Here is a 19917-nt window from a genome sequence, read left to right as displayed (position 1 = left end):
CGGGATGGGTAATTGATTAGCTGCCGTGAGTCTAATTACTGGTTGGCGGATGCTTTAGTCCAGGTCTGGGAGGAGATCCCACAGGAGACCATCCACAAGCTCATCAGGAGCATGCCCAGGCATTGTAGGGAGGTCATACAGACACGTGGAGGCCACACACAATACTAAGCCTCATTTTGACTTTTTTTTAAGGACATTGCATCAAAGTTGGATCAGACTGTAGAGTGTTTTTCCACTTTAATTTTAGGGGTGTCTCTAAATCCAGGCCTCCATTGGTTAATAAATTTGATTTCCATTGATGAGTTTTATGTGATTTTGTTGTCCGCACATTCAACTTTGTGCAGAACAAAGTATTCATTGAGAATATTTCATTCATTCAGATTCAATGAGAATATTTCATTCATTCAGAGGATGTGTTATTTGAGTGTTCCCTTTATCGGCGCTGCTGATCCTGGTTCTGTGACCACAGCAGCCCCATCTGTACCGGCTCTGCAGATCCTGGTGCTGTGACCACAGCAGCCCCATCTGTACCGGCTCTGCAGATCCTGGTGCTGTGACCACAGCAGCCCCATCTGTACCGGCTCTGCAGATCCTGGTGCTGTGACCACAGCAGCCCCATCTGTACCGGCTCTGCAGATCCTGGTGTTGTGACCACAGCAGCCCCATCTGTACCAGATCTGCAGATCCTGGTGTTGTGACCACAGCAACCCCATCTGTACCGGCGCTGCAGATCTTGGTCCTGTAATCACAGCAGCCCCATCTGTACTGGCGCCGCAGATCTTGGTCCTGTGACCATAGCAGTCCCATCTGTATTGGCTCTGCAGATCCTGTGACCACAGCAGCCCCATCTGTACCGCCTCTGCAGATCCTGTGACCACAGCAGCCCCATCTGTATCGGCGCTGCAGATCCTGGTCCTGTGACCACAGCAGCCCCATCTGTACCGGCTCTGCGGATCCTGCTCCTGTGACCACAGCAGCCCCATCTGTACCGGCGCTGTGGATCCTGGTCCTGTAATCACAGCAGCCCCATCTGTACCAGCGCTGCAGATCCTGGTCCTGTAATCACAGCAGCCCCATCTGTACCAGCGCTGCAGATCCTGGTCCTGTAATCACAGCAGCCCCATCTGTACCAGCGCTGCAGATCCTGGTCCTGTAATCACAGCAGCCCCATCTGTACCAGCGCTGCAGTTCCTGGTCCTGTGACCACAGCAGCCCCATCTGTACCGGCCCTGCAGATCCTGGTCCTGTGACCCCAGCAGTCCCATCTGTACCGGCTCTGCAGATTCTGGTCCTGTAACCACAGCAGCCCCATCTGTACCGGCGCTGCAGATCCTGGTCCTGTGACCAAAGCAGCCCCATCTGTACCGGCTCTGCAGATCCTGGTCCTGTGACCACAGCAGCCCCATCTGTACCGGCGCTGCAGATCCTGGTCCTGTGACCACAGCAGACCCATCTGTACCGGCGCTGCAGATCCTGGTCCTGTGACCACAGCAGCCCCATCTGTATCGGCGCTGCAGATCCTGGTCCTGTAATCACAGCAGCCCCATCTGTACCAGCGCTGCAGATCCTGTGATCACAGCAGCCCCATCTGTATCAGCGCTGCAGATCCTGGTCCTGTGACCACAGCAGCCCCATCTGTATCGGCGCTGCGGATCCTGGTCCTGTAATCACAGCAGCCCCATCTGTACCGGCGCTGCGGATCCTGGTCTTGTGACCACAGCAGCCCCATCTGTACCGGCTCTGCGGATCCTGCTCCTGTGACCACAGCAGCCCCATCTGTACCGGCTCTGCAGATCCTGGTCCTGTAATCACAGCAGCCCCATCTGTACCGGCGCTGCAGATCCTGGTCCTGTGACCACAGCAGCCCCATCTGTATCGGCGCTGCAGATCCTGGTCCTGTAATCACAGCAGCCCCATCTGTACCGGCGCTGCAGATGCTGGTCCTGTGACCACAGCAGCCCCATCTGTACTGGCTCTGCAGATCCTGTGACCACAGCAGTCTCAGCTGTACCGGCTCTGCAGATCCTGGTCCTGTGACCACAGCAGCCCCATCTGGACCCGCGCTGCAGATCCTGGTCCTGTGACCACAGCAGCCCCATCTGTAGCAGCTCTGCAGATCCTGGTCCTGTAATCACAGCAGCCCCATCTGTACCGGCGCTGCAGATCCTGGTCCTGTGACCACAGCAGCCCCATCTGTAGCGGCTCTGCAGATCCTGGTCCTGTAATCACAGCAGCCCCATCTGTACCAGCGCTGCAGAGCCTGGTCCTGTGACCACAGCAGCCCCGTGAAATAGACACCTGTACACACTAGGAAGTTTTAGTATTTTTTGTTCTCCACTTTGAGGCGTCCCTTTAACTACACAGAGCTGGATCTTCTGGTGACTTATTTGGGAGCAGCATCACTCCATAGATTACTGCTGCTCACAGCAATGCACCGTTTTTTTACCCATCGCCCCTTTTCTGGGAGGATTATTTCTACCTCATGTATCAGCCATTGGTTTACGGGCAAATAACAAAGAAAGGATGGAGAAGTGATGGTTCAGAATATAAGCTCTGCCACACCGCGCCGGCAGTGACCCGCACCCGGCGAGGATCAGCACTAGACAGCGCTCTGCACATCCATATTGCTACTCCTCAATGCCAGATAGTGAGAGTTCCAACATGGCTACCGCTGTGCTTCCGGGACGTCACTTCCGGCGTGTGGCAGAGGTAGGAGACGGCCGGAAGTGGTGAGACAGTTGTAGCACTCTGAGCTGTTGGTTTGGTTGGTGTCTGGAGCCGAGCACGCAGTGAAGATGGGGAAGAGACAGCACCAGAAGGATAAGATGTGAGTGCGGCGCCCATTGTAGCTGGTGTAGGGATTACTGGAGTCTGCCTGGGCAGCGCTCTGATCACACGCAGATTGTCTGTAGAGGTTCCTGTTATTGGCATTGTGATTGGATCTGTCACAGTATCCCATAATAGTGTGAGCAGGAGCTATATACACTATATGTACCCAGACCTCTTCACATTACGTCTCCAGGAGAGGTCTATAGACATTAGTATGCAGTTTTCCTCCCTCCTTTGTGGATATAGCAGCTATCACTGTGCTGAGAAGACTTTCTACAAGATTTTGGAGGTGTCTGGGAATTTTTGGCTATTCATGCAGAAAAGCATGGTGAGGTCAGACAGTGACGTTAGAGAAGAGGATGTAGCACACAATCTCTGTTCTGCTTAAGCCCAAACATGTCTGCTGGGGTTGAGGTCATGGCTCAGTGCGGCCGCTCCTGTTCCTCACCACTTTCACCTAATATACCTTTATGGACGTTGCTGGAACAGAAGGGCCTTCCCCAAACTATTCCCACCGATTGGGAAGCTGCCATTCTCCAAAATATCTTGTTGGCGACCCCTGCGGCCAATCAGCGCTGGCTCCACGCTCCACTCCATCTGGAGGAAATGAGAGCAGCAGCGGCTCTGACTTTCTCCGGATGTATGTGATTTGTCTGAAGGCGGGAAGAGTGACGCCAGCGCTGATTGGCCGCAGTGATCACATGACATAACAATGTTACGTCATCCCCGGGAGTGCCAGTGCCGACACCGAAGGTGAATATTGGTGCTATTATTTTATAATGCAGAAACATGAGGATTGAGAAGGTATCTGAGTAGTAGACAACCCCTTTAAAGAGGAATTATTACCAGATCAAAAGCAACTAGTTTGTCTTTTTATTCTTGCTGTTCCCCTAAGTATCGTTTGTTTGTTTTTTTACCCAAAGGTAATATTTTTTTGGTACAATTTTTTTTTGTTTGTTTTTACAAGGGGACATTGCTCACAGGAATCACTCGGGTGTCTTTAGGCTGGTCTGCACCATTAACCTGTGAGCAGCATCCCTTTGGAAAGCCCATAAAAATTAGCACTAAATAAAAAGTCCCATAGCTCTGGGATTTACGAAAAATAAACTAATGAACCTTCAGTGGAGCAGCAGGAATAAGAGCAAAAACTGGCGACTTTTGACCTGCTGACTAGTGTTGAGCGATACCTTCCGATATCGGGAAATATCGGATAGGATTGGATCGGACCGATACCGAAAAAGTATCGGATATCGCCGATTCCGATACCGGAAACCAATGCAAGTCAATGGGACAGAAATATCGGAATGAAAATAAACCCTTTCTTTCCTTGTAGGTTAATTCTACATGAAGGAAAACAACTAAGAATAATGTAGAATGTATTGGGGGAGGTGGGGGAGACAATAAAGGCATAGAGGTTTAGCCCAATCAAATGGAATAGCAGGAATTAATATTTTTTTTAAGACGTTCTGAGTTACGGAAATATTGACTATGTTAAGTATTTTTATATTTTGTCAGATATTTATGTTTCACTACTTCCATGCTCTTCACCTTCTTTTTTACTTCTCCCACACTTTCTCCTTCATCATCCTCAGCATCTTTTTTATCCTCTTCTTCTTCACCTTCTTCATCTTCTTCTTCTTCACCTTCTTCGTATTATTCTTTTTTTTTTACATTCTTCATATTCTACTTCTTCATCTTCTTCATATTCTTCTTCTTCATCATTCTTATTTGTGACAGGCATTCCTGTAGTTGTTATCTATAAAAGGTTGGACATTACACCTTTCGTTCTGCCCGTCACAAAAGATTTACAACAGGATTTGTCCGCGTTCAGTTTGGCCTGCAGCAGCAGGTCTTTTCCAGGGGCACCACGAGGAGGAACGGACTCACCCCCATACACTGCTTAGTCATCTTCTGCTTATAATTTAGATATTATCTTTTGCTCTGATTTTTAGTCTTATGCTTAATGTTCTTCCGCTTTTTGTTCTGCAGCTTCTTGTATTTCTGCTTCTTGGTTTTCTGTCTCTTGTTCTTCTGTATCTTGGTGCTTGTCTTCTCTTCTTTGTCCTCTTGGTCAACTTCTTCAGGGTCATCTTCTTGGTCTTCTTCGGGGTGGTCTTCGGGGGTCCTCGTCGTCTTCGGGGTCCTCGTCGTCTTCGGGGTCCTCGTCGTCTTCGGGGTCCTCGTCTTCTTCGGGTTGGTCTTCGGGGTCCTCGTCTTCTTCGGGGTGGTCTTCAGGGTCCTCGTCTTCTTCGGGGTGGTCTTCAGGGTCCTCGTCTTCTTCGGGGTGGTCTTCAGGGTCCTCGTCTTCAGGGTCGTTGTCTTCGGGGTCCTCGTCTTCTTAGGGTTGGTCTTCAGGGTAGTCAGGGAGATCCAGAGTGATTACCAAGAACCATTTCAAAAAGCTTGAACTTGGAAATGTAGCAGAAGGTACAAGAAAGCTGAGGAACTACCGAGAACCAGCTGACGGTACTGGAACCCGGATGGGTAGCAGAAGGTACAAGAGCCAATGGAACTGCCGAAGACCAGCTGACGGTACTGGAACTCGGTTACTAAGCAGAGGAGGTACCTGTGCCAGAAAGCACTACCAAGGACCAGCAGACGTTGGTGGAACTTGGATACCGAGAAGGAGGCACCTAATCCAAAGGCACTGCCGAGAACCAGCTGACGGTACTGGAACCCGGATGGGTAGTAGAAGGTACAAGAGCAAATGGAACTACCGAGAACCAGCTGGCGGTGCTGGAACCCAGGGTAAATACTAAAAACAGAGTGGAGCCAGAGGTGTAATTGGAGCAAGTTTTAAATCAGTAGTACAGTGGATGTGGACAAAGCAGGAGAATTAGCCGGACACACAGCAGGGGAACAGCTGACGTTACTGAACCCCAATAACACTGGAGCAAGCGTTGACTGTGCAGACGGCACTTCTGAGCAGCAACTAGCGGTATTGGAGCCCAGGGTAAATACTAAAAACAGAGGAGCCAGAGGTGTATTTGGAGGAGGTTTTAAATCAGTAGTACAGTGGATGTGGACAGAGCAGGAGAAATTGCCGTCCGCACAGCAGGGGAACAGCTGACGTTACCGAACCCCAATAACATGGCAGCAAGTGTTGACTGTGCAGACGGCACTTCCGAGCACCAACTGGCGGTGTTGGAGCTCAGGGATAATACTGAAAACAGAGGAGCCAGAGGTGTATTTGGAGGAGGTTTTAAATCAGTAGTACAGTGGATGTGGACAGAGCAGGAGAAATTGCCGTCCGCACAGCAGGGGAACAGTTGACGTTACTGAACCCCAATAACACGGCAGCAAGTGTTGACTGTGCAGACGGCACTTCCGAGCGCCAACTGGCGGTGTTGGAGCTCAGGAATAATACTGAAAACAGAGGAGCCAGAGGTGTAATTGGAGCAACTTTAAAATCTGTAGTAGTGAGAATGTGGACAGAGCAGAAGAAATTGCCGTCCGCACAGCAGGGGAACAGCTGACGTTACTGAACCCCAATGACACGGCAGCAAGTGTTGACTGTGCAGACGGCACTTCCGAGCGCCAACTGGCGGTGTTGGAGCTCAGGGATAATACTGAAAACAGAGGAGCCAGAGGTGTAATTGGAGCAACTTTAAAATCTGTAGTAGTGAGAATGTGGACAGAGCAGGAGAAATTGCCGTCCGCACAGCAGGGGAACAGCTGACGTTACTGAACCCCAATGACACGGCAGCAAGTGTTGACTGTGCAGACGGCACTTCCGAGCGCCAACTGGCGGTGTTGGAGCTCAGGGATAATACTGAAAACAGAGGAGCCAGAGGTGTAATTGGAGCAACTTTAAAATCTGTAGTAGTGAGAATGTGGACAGAGCAGGAGAAATTGCCGTCCGCACAGCAGGGGAACAGCTGACGTTACCGAACCCCAATAACATGGCAGCAAGTGTTGACTGTGCAGACGACACTTCCGAGCCCCAGCTGGCGGTGTTGGAGCTCAGGGATAATACTGAAAACAGAGGAGCCAGAAGTGTATTTGGAGGAGGTTTTAAATCAGTAGTACAGTGGATGTGGACAGAGCAGGAGAAATTGCCGTCCGCACAGCCGGGGAACAGCTGACGTTACTGAACCCCAATGACACGGCAGCAAGTGTTGACTGTGCAGACGGCACTTCTGAGCGCCAACTGACGGTGTTGGAGCTCAGGGATTACAGTTCAGGTGGTAGAAACATGAACAGAACAGGAGACCTGGATACTTTTGCCAACAATTATTTATTCTGGAAGAGGACTGGCAAATTCATGAGAGATCCAGGCCTTGTTCATTTTGAGAAAAGTAAGCCGGTCAACTTTATCGGAGGATAGTCGCATGCGACGGTCTGTTAGTACACCACCTGCGGCACTAAAGACGCGTTCCGATAATACACTAGCAGCAGGGCAAGCTAGCACCTCCAATGCATACTGACTTAGCTCTGGCCATGTATCTAGCTTACAGACCCAAAACTTGAAGGGAGAAGAGCCGTCTGGGAGTACACTAAGAGGGCAAGACATGTAGTCTGTCACCATCTGACGGAAACGTTGCCTCCTGCTTACTGGAGCCGTCTGTGATGGTGTAGACATTTGTGGCGGCGGGGACACAAAACTTTGCCACATTTCGGCCATACTGGTCTTGCCTTGTGCTGAGGCGCTGCTTCTGCTCCCTCTTTGTGCAGAGCTTCCTCCACTGCCTCGACGCACTGAGCTGTTTTGTAAAGCACTAGCAGCACTGCTCTCGGTTGGAATGGAGAACATGATGGAATGCACCAGTGCGTCTTGGTACTCCCGCATTTTACGCTCCCGGTTCAACGGTGTTATGAGGCTTTGTAAGTTGTCCCGGTAGCGAGGATCTAGGAGGGTGGACACCCAATAATCAGCCGTGTTGAGAATGTGGGCGATGCGGCGGTCGTTTCTCAGGCACTGCAGCATGAAATCAACCATGTGCTGCAGACTGCCAACTGGCCAAGAAACGCTGTCCCCTGCTTGAGGCGTGATCTCTGCCTGCTCTGCATCACCCCACCCTCGCTCTAGATACTGACTTCTAGAGCATTGTGTACCTCCCTCCTCTGGACAGATGTCTTCCTCATCCATTGACTCCTCCTCATCCTCCTCACAAAGTGTCCCCTGCCTAGGCCTTTGTGAGGAACCACGTTGCGCAGACTGTAGAGAAGCAGATGGCATTTGTGACTCCTCATCCTCCACCTCTTCCAAAACCTCGTCCCTTAGTGCTTGCAGTGTTTTTTCAAGCAGGCAGATAAGGGGGATAGTCATGCTGACTAGTGCATCATCTGCACTCGCCATCCGCGTGGAATAATCGAAGGCACGCAAAACGTGGCAAATGTCCTTCATAGAGGCCCACTCAGTGGTGGTGAAGTGTGAACGGCGCGCACTGTGACTTCTTTGCGCCTGCTGCAGCTGGTACTCCATTACTGCTGCCTGCTGCTCACACAACCTCTCCAACATATGTAACGTTGAATTCCACCTGGTGGGTAGGTCACATATGATGCGATGTTCCGGAAGACGTAATCGGCGCTGCAGAGCTGCAATGCGTGATCTTGCATTGCTGGAACGCCGCAAGTGAGCGCACTCTATGCGGACCTTGTGAAGCAGTGCATCAAGATCCGGATAGTCCCTCAAAAAACTCTGCACGACCAAGTTGAGCACATGTGCCAGACATGGGATGTGAGTGAGGTTGCCTAGGCCCAGAGCTGCCACCAGATTTCGGCCATTGTCACACACTACCATGCCTGGCTGGAGATTCGCTGGCACAAACCACACGTCGCTCTGCTGCTTGATGGCATTCCAGAGCTCCTGCGCTGTGTGGCTTCGATTCCCCAAAGAAATTAATTTTAATACGGCCTGTTGACGTTTGGCCACGGCTGTGCTCATATTGGTCACCATAACAGGTAACCGTTCACGGGTCGATGTGGAGGTAGACCGTGACGGCTCCTGCAGCGCTGATTCAGAGGAACTGGATTATGAGGAGGAGTCAATGTGTACAGACTGGATTCCTGCAATCCTTGGAGTTGGCAGAACACGTACAGCGCCACTCTCAAGATCTGTACCCGGCTCCACAACATTTACCCAATGGGCAGTGAGGGAAAGGTATCGTCCCTGTCCATGCTTACTGGTCCACGCATCGGTGGTCAGGTGGACCTTGCTACTGACGGCGTTTTGTAGCGCATGTTTAATTTTTCTCTCCACATGATGTTGCAGGGCAGGGACGGCTTGCCTGCTGAAATAAAATCGGCTGGGCACGTTGTATTGTGGGACTGCCAATGCCATAAAGTTACGGAATGTGTCAGTCTCCACCAGCCTGAATGATAGCATTTCAAGGGCCAGTAGTTTAGCAATGCCAGCATTCAGAGCCTGTGCTTGGGGGTGGTTTGCCGAGTATGGGCGCCTTTTCTCCCATGCCTGTGCTAACGATGGCTGTACACTGGCCTGGGAGTGTGAGGATGACTGGGAAAGTGGTGCTGTGGGTGGAATTACACTGTGTCTCTGTACAACAGTGCCAGAGATTCTTCCATGGCGATCCTGTGAGGAAGCCGAACCAGCTGTGTGTGAGCTGGAGGAAGAGGCTACAACACGAGCTGAAGAGGTGGTAGGTGGTGCTGTAGGTTGGCCTAGGTCTTCAGTGTGTTTTTGTAACTCCACCACGTGCTTGGTCCGCACATGTTTCCACATATTTGTGGTATTGAGGTTGCTGACACTTTTCCCTCTTTTCACCTTCTGATTACACAGCTTGCATTTGACAAAGCAAATGTCATCTGCAACTGTGTCAAAAAAGGACCAGGCACTGCAAGTCTTGGGAGCGCCCGCTTTGGATTTTGGAAGAGCCATGCTCCTAATGGATGCCGAAGTGGAGGCTACAGGCAACCAAGTCTGCCCCCTCCCTCTCCCTCCTTTTTGGGCCGTTCGGGGAATCTCTTCCTCAGAGCTGCTCCCACCACCTTCCTGTCCCTCACGCCATGATGGGTCAAGGACCTCATCATCTACACCACCCTCTTCAAACAACTGCTTCTCCTGGGTAGTCTCGACAGCACAGTACGCACCAGAAAGTGGCACCTGAGTATCATCATCAGATGCGTACTGAGGTGTGCTGCTGACCATAGGCACTGGCCCACCCGCCTCTTCAGATTCAGAGAGACAAAACGGTTGCGCATCACTGCATACTACCTCTTCTTCAAATTCTCGAATTCTGCTTGGCTGGCCCCCTCTTTCCAAGCCAAGAGATTCAGAGAACAGAAGTAGAGATGGCTCCTGTCCAGGGCTCTCTGACTGCCTGGGCAATTTGGCAGGTGGTGAAGAGACAGATGGGTGTTCTTCAGTGCTCAGGACCTGAGAGGATCTGGAACTAATTGAAGTCGATGCGTTAGCTGCCATCCATCCGACAACGGCTTCAATTTGGTCCTCCCGCAGCAGTGGGGTACGGCTAGCTCCTACAAAGCTGCGCATAAAGGACTGTACCCTGGTAAAACTGGGGGATGCTGAGTCACTGGTGCCCGCAGCAGGCACAGAATCCCCACGTCCTCTCCCTGCAGGCACAGAATCCTCACGTCCTCTCCCTGCAGAAACTCCACGCCCACGACCACATGCCTTACTCCCTGCCTTCTTCATCTTGGTAGACTGATAAAGATAGGCAGAAAAGTACTAAGGGCTTAGTGTGCTTATTCCTGAACAGCTGCTAACAGGTATAAGAAACACTAATTTTATAAAGTGTGGACTAGACTTTAATATGAGCTAATGTGGCCTACACAACTGTAAAGTGGAGTGTTTGGTGAACTTTATTTAGGTTTTCTTTGTCACAAAAAGACACTAGATGTGCCTAAAGATGTAATAACGATAGTATCACAAACTTTTTGTAGCTATTACAATGTAGGAAGGTAACCTACAATGCAATAGATGAGGCTGCAAAAAATAGGCTAAGGGTATGTGCACATGATGCAGAAATGCTCAGGATTTTTTCCTGAGTGTTTCTGCATCTCTCTGGCAGGAAAAAACGCATGCGGATTGTACATGCGGTTTCCTGCCAGGGACATGCGGAAATGAAGCGGTCTTCACTTTCATTTCCGCATGCGGGTTGACAAGCGCTTCCCAAGCGATTTTAGCATCACTTGGAAAGTGCTTGTCAACTTCACACTATATAAATCCATGCAACCGGCATGGATTTATATAGTGTGTGATGTCAAAAAATAAAAAATAAATCTATACGTTACCATCTGATGGCCCCCGGTGTCCTGCTTCATCGGTCCCGGCTGCCGGCAGTGAAGACTGTAGGACCTTCCGACGTCAGCGTCACGTGACCCGTCACATGACTCTGACGTCAGCGAAGGTCCTTCATTCAACCGCGAAGTGCGCGGGAAGCCGGCAGGACGCAGCGTGGGCCGTCAGAAGGTGAGAATATATATATTTTTTATTTTATTCTTTTTTTTTTAATGGTACCTGGGTCTGGATGAGAGTCCTCTCATCCACACCCGGGTACCATCCGCACATTAGACCGCATGAAAAGCGCATCAACATATACAGTGATGCGGATTCCATGCGGTCTAATGCAAGTCAATGGCGGCAAAAGAGCAGCGTTTCCGCAAAATTAATTGACATGCTGCGGATTTTTGACCGCAGCGTTTACGCTGCGGAAAAATCCGCATCATGGGCACAGCACATGCGGATTTCCATTGGGGAACATTGCTGCCCTTCAACCATGCGTTTTTCATGCGTTTCCGCGGCGTTTACGCAACTGCAAAAACGCCGCGGAAACGCATGAAAAACGCATCGTGTGAACTCAGCCTAATACTAATCTGGCTGGGGCTGCAGGGCCCAATGCTGCTGAAAGGCTCCTCTAACTACTCCTATATAGTGTGTTTGAAACCAATTTAGCTGAATACGGATGGAACCACCACACTAATAGGAGAAATCAGGAAAAATTATGAATTGGCAAAAAAGGACAATGTATGAGGCAGTGACACACACTGAGTGCACTACAACCAGATGTGGCTGAAGCACACACTACAGGGTGAGCTGCACTCACACACACACAGACCTTGCAGACAGCGGTGAACAGTACAGATGCAGAGCACTGTGCACTAGCTCTGCAAGACCAAAAAAAATTCTCTATCTACTCCTATATAGTGTGTTTGGAACCAATTTAGCTGAATACGGATGGAACCACCACACTAATAGGAGAAATCAGGAAAAATTATGAATTGGCAAAAAAGGACAATGTATGAGGCAGTGACACACACTGAGTGCACTACAACCAGATGTGGCTGAAGCACACACTACAGGGTGAGCTGCACTCACACACACACAGACCTTGCAGACAGCGGTGAACAGTACAGATGCAGAGCACTGTGCACTAGCGCTGCAAGACCAAAAAAATTTCTCTATCTACTCCTATATAGTGTGTTTGGAACCAGAGACCTTGCAGAAAGCGGTGAACAGCACAGAGAACTGTGCACTAGCACTGCAAGGCACAGCGATTTATAAAGTAGCTTGGGTAAAGCAGAATAGACCAAATAGGTAGCTAAAACTGTCCCTCAGAACAACAGCATCCTATCCCTAACTGAATTCACAGCAGAGTGAGCTCAAAATGGCAGCGGCGGCTTTTATAGTGCATCATGACATCATTTCAGCAGCCAATCACATGCCATTAGTTAAGATGCCTACATGCCTAACAGGATGTGCCCACACTTCTTAGGATCCTCATTGGCTGAATAAAATGAAAATGGCTCATTGCATTATGGGAACTTCCGATTCCGTTATACGATATTGCAAAAGTATCGGAATTAAGTATCGGAATTCCGATACCGCGAATATCGGCCGATACCCGATATTTCAGTATCGGAATGTTCAACACTACTGCTGACATGTCCTCTTTAATTGTAAGTAACACACAATGGCCCTGATTCATCAAGACCAGCGTTGTTCACGGCGCTCTTGATGAGGGGGCGTACTGGAGTCAGAGGCTCCTGATTCATGTGCCTCACCGCAAATCCTACCCCTGTACCTGGCGACGTAAGATTTGTGGTGTAGCGAACGACACTGCTTGTCTTCAGTTTGACGAGCGGTGGTCCCACACCCCCACACCAGCTCCGCACATTTCTGTGAAGATGCCAAAAGTCAAAAAATGTAGCCTCAGCTCGAAGTTGCGGCTACATTTTGCAAATTTTTTCAAAGCTTTAAGGCTGTGTGCCCACGATGCGTATTTCATGCGTTTTTGGTGCGGAAATTTCCGCAGCGTAAATGCATGATAAACGCATGGTAAGCCTTCTGCCATGGTCCCCTATGCAATTCCGCACTTTCAATGCCCATGCTGAGGATTTTTCCGCAGCGTTTATGCTGTGCTCAAAAATCCGCAGCATGTCCATTAATTTTGCGGAAGCGCAGCGTTTTCGCCGCCATTGACTTGCATTAGAACGCGCCAATGCCGCAAGACTGCATCTGTACTTGCGTAATTGGTGCGTTCTAATGTGCGGATGGTACCGGGGTGTAGAGGAGAGGAGAGTAGAGTCTCCTCCACACCCAGGTACCATTAAAAAATCTGTAAAAAAAAAAAAAAAAATTACCTTCCGGCGGCCCGCGCTGCGCTCCTCCTTGCTTCCCGGCACTTCACAGTGGATTGAAGGACCTGCGCTGACGTCAGAGTCATGTGACGGGTCACGCGACGCTGACGTCGGCAGGTCTTTCAATTCACCGCTGCCTGCAGCCGGGACCAAGCGAAACAAGCCAGTGCGGGCCATCGGAGGGTAAGTATACATTTATTTTTACCACTCTCTCTGGTCACACTATATAAATCCATGCCGTTTGCATGGATTTATATAGTGTGACCTAGTTGTCACAAGCACTTTCCAAGTGATGCTAATCGCTTGGAAAGCGCTTGTCAATCCGCATGCGGAAATGTCAGTGAATAACGCTCCATTTCCGCATGTCCCTGGCAGGAAAACGCATGTACAATCCGCATGTACAATCCGCATGCGTGTTTTTCTGCCAGGGAGATGCAGAAACGCTCAGGAAAAAATCCTGAGCATTTCTGCATCGTGGGCACATTGCCTTACACCAGAATTGTGGCTCGGAAGCTGTGAATCATCAGGCCCAATGTTATAGAAAGCTCCGGTATAGTGCTCGTCTACAACCAGCTTTAGTCAAACAGCTGCCAGTGGTCTTAAAGGCATTCTGCTAGGTCTGATAATGCAATTAACTTTCAGATATGGGGTTAACCTGCAGATTAATAGTATTATGAGGGTTCCCGGCCGCAGTACTAAGGAGCCGCTGGCTTTCAGTCATACAGGCGTGCCTGGAGCAATTACAGTCACCACTCACAGCACTGAGAGCGGAAGCTGTAAGCACACCTGGCACTGACTGACAGCTGGCTCAGCAGTGCATTAGTACTGCATCGGCTGTCAGTCAGTGTCCGGGCGTGTTTATATCCACCACTCTAAGTCCTGTGAGTGAGTCACAGATGCATGACTGAAAGCTGGCAGCTCGTGGGAGAAATATAGTTAATTTTCTGCCAAGTGCTACCCTTTCAGTACTGCGGCTGGGCACCTTCTTGATGCTGTTAAGCTGCAGGTTAATAGCATTGTCAGACCTTACTTGTTCCCTCTAAAATCTTTATCTTTTTGGGCCAAAAAAGGGAAATAATTAAATTTTTTTTTTCTTATTTGTTCTATTCATAAAACCGTGTGCTATTGATTTTTAGAAATGTTTAAAGGGGTTGTCGGATAAAAAACCGATGTGATTGCAGACTTATGAATACCCTCAGTGCACGAACTGTGCGCTGCAGGGATTTGCCGGTTTCAGAATCACAAGTGTATTGAGTGAGGCCGCGCCCACTGGCCACGGCATGTATAACACATACGTACCCTCCGTTACCGGGTCTGAAAGCGGAGAATCTCCGCAGCGCACAGTGCGTGTGCTGGGGGGATTCATAAATCTGCAGTCACACAGAGGGACTGCAAACTTATCGCATTTGACCGGACAACCCCTTTAATAACTACCAAGTATGTGGTACATCTCACTTGTGGTACTGCCTTTTGACAACTTATTTGAATGTTTTTTTAGCCATTTTTTCCACTTTGTGCACTTTGTGCTCTTTGTGCTCATCTCATCTTCTGGGGAGTCCATATTATAAAGAGCCCTTTTACTGTAGGAGTGTTGCTGAGTAGTATAGTAGTAATTGAAAAGATCCTGTATAGCCAAGTGTTGATTATTGATTTTATGAGCGGATAAAGAATTGTTTAGCCTCAGATTTTTCTTTATGGCATTGCTATGTCTTGGTCAGATCCTGATTGGCTGCTTGCGCTCAGTTATGGATTACATGACTGCATTATCTTTTCTTTAATAGGTACATCACATGTGCAGAATACACCAACTTTTATGGAGGAAAAAAAGCAGGTATGATCTTTATGGGGTAATGAAAACAACATAGTATCTAGAAGTGTAAAGTAATAGTTATAGGGCTTTATTCATTATTGCATTTGCACCATTGTTGTCTATTTTTTTCCTGTTTTTGATTTGCAACAAATTCTTATTTTAAGGTTTGCTTTTTTTTAAGTCTATTTTATGTGTTTGCCTGTTTTTATGTTCGCCATTGCGGTGAATCAATTGGCAACAATTGCAACTTTTAAAAAAAAAAAAAAAAAAGTCACAAAGTTTTTTTTGTAAATGTACTCCTGTCACCCCTAGAATTATTTTATGCACACCTGTGAATTTTAAGACATTTTTAGCAGAACATATGACATTTTGCTTTTAAAGGCGCAAAAAAAGTGAAAGACAATCATTTGCTTTTGTGCAAAATTCAAAAAATGCGTTTAACATTTTGAGATATTTGGCGCACAAAAAAGTCAATGAATTTCACAAGATAAAAAAAAAAATCAAATGTTTATTCTGGCCTATAGTCTCCACACACAGACATGATCACAAAGTAAAATTTTTACATTTGACTGCATATGATAATGGCAATAAAATGCAAATTTAATTTCCATAAATGTTACAGAGTTTCTTTTTCATTTGAACAGATATTCCAAAGTCAAACTTCAGACGCTTACCATTCGATCACTGCAGGTTTGTTATCTCTGACTTATGGCTAAACAGCGTTTGTAATCATTTAGTTTAATTTTAGTTTTCTCTGTTTTGTTACATTGCAGAAAGTCTTAAACATCCCCCACCTTTTTGCTTCCACAGCTCCTATGCAAGCTATGGCACTAGTTTACTAAAACTCTCTAATTTGTGGTCAGTGCAAACTTACAACTAGAAAGTATTAAAATGCGACTCATTTATCAAAAAGACTTGTGCTGGATGATAAAAAAAAATTTTTTAAATCAAATGTTTTTTTATTGATTTTTATAAAGATTTACACAAAGGAAAAAATAAAAAAAAGGAAAAAACAACAACAACCAGACAAACATTGAAGAAACACAGTTCTCCACCCCCCCAACCTTAAGAAGCATTAAAAATTAGTTATTTATGCATCTTGGCTCTGCAAAACCAGCATAATTAGATGAACAGATATTTGAACATAGTAACAATAGTCAATCCAATTACATATAACTTGTGGAAGTACTAATAACATTTTTATTAATTTTTAAAGAAGTTTAATTTGAGGCATCATATAAAAGTAACTCAAAGCAAGCCGAGGCGAAATTTCCTCAGTTCCCTAGATGCCAAACCAGAGCCATCAATCCATAGACCCCATATCTTGTCAAATTTAGAGATAATGCTGGATGATAAATTAGTTGCATCTCAAGGTAGTCTAGTCTACGTTTGCACCACCTATTGGTGGCTATTTTTTGGTCAACTAATTTATATCAGGGATCCCGTGCACGATTTCTTCAGGCCGGGGCGCTTCGGAGACAACCCTCCATTGAATTGCCAAATATTCCAGTAAAATAACCAAGGCACCAGGCATCTTCCTCAATAAACTTCTTTATTAATCACAGCACATAAAAAATCAGCTTTGTGATGTTTTGGCCATAAACTGCCTTTATCAAGCCATATCAAAACAAGTAATATATACATAGACATGCTGTGCTCATTATTGTGGTATGTCAGTGGGCCTCACTCCTCCCATTGATCCCACCTCTGTTATTCTAGAAACACTAGAGGGGGGAAAGGCCAAAAAGAGATGAACCAAAACATCATAATTATGAATGTGAAAAGAGAAATTTTATTGATAGAAAACATACAATTGAGGTAAATGGGATACACATACAAGGATGCACTTGTAGAAAACAATGAAGCACACGGCCAGAATACCATATACTCTATGTATACACAGGAGCCAAAAACATAGTTTCTATAGTGAGAATTCAGTAGTGTATAGTGCCTTCATAAATAATGTTCTATGCCCTTCTGAAGCATGGGTAGATTACCTGAAGTGTGTAAGGACTGCTATATGATGATGAATGCCGACGCTTCAACCCCGACGCTCGTTTCGTCAGGAAGCCTTTCTCAAGGTGCTATGTACTGCCTGGTAGGACAGCTGTCAACTTGGCATTTCTCAGTCAGTATCCGACCTCACCAAGGTATCACAGTCCCTGGTCCTGGTCCTAGAACACTTGCCTAACCTGTCTATTGCCTCTAGTGCTCCGAACGTTCCTCTGGGCGATACGCTGGCATCCCACCACCACCCTCAAAAGGGCAGATCAAGAGTTAAATCCAAGAAGCGGACTCGCTCAAGCTCCTCTTCCAGCTCTCCATCCCCGTCCACATCCTCCAGGATGCCCTCAGTATCCAACGCCTCATCCCCTGAAGTGTCCCTGGGGTCCGACTCTGAGCCAGATACGGATCAGACTTCTAAGCTCCACGATATGGTTGACAGCCACATATCGACCTTTAACCAGACCCTAAATATTAATGAGGACGAGGGTCTTCCCCTGGACCACTCTGTTTCATTTAAAAGGGTGAAACATCCTTCTTGGACTTTTTCCAATCATAAAGAGTTTGAGGGGATATTTGTGAAACATTGGGAACATCCGGAAAAGTGCTTTTTCTGGCAGAAAGCAACTGGATATTCTATATCCCTTTAATCTGGACCTTATTAGTAAGTGGACTGAGCCACACGTGGTTGATCCGCCGTTCTCCCACCTGTCCGCCAAGTTGGTCCTATATCTACCCGATGGTTCCTCCCTCAAGCATGCCACCGACAGACAGATCAAGGCTCTAGCCAAATCAATCTTTGAGGCTGCTGGCGCATCCCTCTGTCCAGCTTTTGCTTCCACGTGTGTAGGCAAATTTGTTTCTGCCTGGGAAAAACTTCTCCGTTAGGGCATCCTGTCAACAGTTTCTCCAGACAAGTTGGTTGACCTTGCAGGCCAGATCGCCCATGCAGAAAAATACTTTCTCACTGTGTCCCTTCACGCCGCCAGTTCTTCAGCCCACATCACTAGCAGTATTATTGCCATACGAATAATTTTTTGCCTTAAGGCTTCCAAAAAGCCCCTCACTAACCTCCCCTCCAGGGTTTTAGGCTCTTTTGGCTCTAAGCTGGATCAGATCATTTCGGATGCTACAGGTGGTAAGAACACCTCCTTCCCTCAGCCTAAACCAAAACGGCTTTTTACAAATAGGTGCTTTTCTTCAGTTTCATACCTTTTCCTCACCAGAGACCTCCTCCTAGCAGGACCGCCCTTCCGCCCAGCGGGAAGGACGAAAACAGTCGTTCAAGCCCGCCCTTAACTGACGCGCAAGTGCTCACTCTTCAAAGTCTTCTGGCCCCGCTCCAACAGGTTCTCTTCAGCATGATGGCCCATCCCCACTTAGGACTTCTGCCAGGGTGGGCGGTCGTCTTCTCCTCTTCCGGGACGCGTGGCTATCCGTGGTCGATGCCGCCTGGGTCAGGGATATCAAGACTTCAGGCTACAAAATAGAAAATTCTCTTCCCCAGGAAGACGTTTCTTTATGTCCCGCCCACCAAAACTTTTAGCTCAGGTCCCAGTTTCCTTTCAAGCCATCTCCTCTCTCCTCAGGGCAGGAGTCATTGTACCTGTTCCCTATCACGAACGCTTTTCAAGTTTTTATTCCAACATTTTTGTTGTACCAAAGAAGGACTGTTCCCAATTCTAGACCTTAAACGTCTAAACCGTCGAGTACGTCTCCCTCACCTCAGAATGGAGTCTCTTTGCTCGGTGATCTCAACGATGGAACCCGAGGAGTTCCTTTGCTCGGTGGACATTCAGAACGCGTACTTGCACATTCCAATTTGTGTACCACATCAAGGATTCCTCGGATTCGCATTTCAGGGGAATCACTATTAATTCACAGCTCTCCCCTTCGGCCTAGCCTCTCCTCCCAGGGTATTCACGAAGGTGATGGCAACTGTAATGACCATTCTGAGATCCAGGGAGATTGTAATTATCCCTTATCCGGACGATCTTTTGATCAATGGTCCGTCCTTCCAAGACTGTTGCCAAAGCCTTCAGATCACCCCGAACATGCTTGGCCATCTCAACTGGATAGTCCACACCGCAAAATCTTCCCAAATGATTAAAATTCTTGGGCATGTTGTTCGACACTGCCCACGCCAAAGTCCTACTCCCAGAAGAAAAGGTGTCTGCTCTACGGCTGGGGATTTGTTCCCTAAAGCACCCATCTCCTCATTCTCTCCGCCTCTGTATGAGTGTTCTGGAGAAGATGATTGCCACCATGGAAGCCATGCCCTTTGCCCAGTTCCATACTCGCCCTCTTCAACTGACCCTCCTGTCGGCTTGGGACAAGAGGATCTCGTCCCTGGATCATCCCATTATACTGCCCCCTCGAGTGAGGCATTCGTTGACATGGTGGACTCTCTCCTCCTCCATTCTCTTCGGGAGATCATTCCTCCCTCTCCATTGGAAGGTTGTCACAACCAACGCCTCTCTCCTTGCCTGGGGAGTGGTCTTCCTATATCACACAGTCCAGGGTCGCTGGAATCCTGAGGAAGCCTCCTTGCCAATCAATCTACTGGAGATAAGCGCAATCTACCTCTCTCTTCTCATTGCCAGGATCTCCTGGTAGGACTGCCGGATTGCATTCTGTCAGATAACGCCAGCCACGGTCGTGGCCTGAATGAACCACGGGGGCGGAAAACTCAGCAAATCCATCATGACGGA

General features: G+C 48.0%; 1 protein-coding gene across 2 annotated transcripts in view; it reads left to right on the top strand.

Annotated features, from left to right (window-relative positions):
* Positions 1-2679: 2679 nt before the first annotated feature.
* The window catches only part of PPIL2 (peptidylprolyl isomerase like 2), a 61909-nt gene continuing 44671 nt past the window's right edge, over positions 2680-19917 (top strand). For both annotated transcript variants that reach the window (XM_073675187.1, XM_073675178.1), the window contains exons 1-3: positions 2680-2827; positions 15174-15223; positions 15847-15892. In XM_073675187.1, coding sequence (XP_073531288.1) covers positions 2796-2827; positions 15174-15223; positions 15847-15892 — 128 coding nt within the window. In that variant the 5' untranslated portion in view covers positions 2680-2795. The remainder of the gene's footprint in view (positions 2828-15173; positions 15224-15846; positions 15893-19917) is intronic.

The sequence above is a fragment of the Phyllobates terribilis genome, unplaced genomic scaffold (genome assembly GCF_046119375.1).
Source record: "Phyllobates terribilis strain yellow unplaced genomic scaffold, ASM4611937v1 Scaffold_1__5_contigs__length_1240528914, whole genome shotgun sequence".
Taxonomy (NCBI): domain Eukaryota; kingdom Metazoa; phylum Chordata; class Amphibia; order Anura; family Dendrobatidae; genus Phyllobates; species Phyllobates terribilis.
This window is presented reverse-complemented; position numbering and strand designations above follow the sequence as displayed.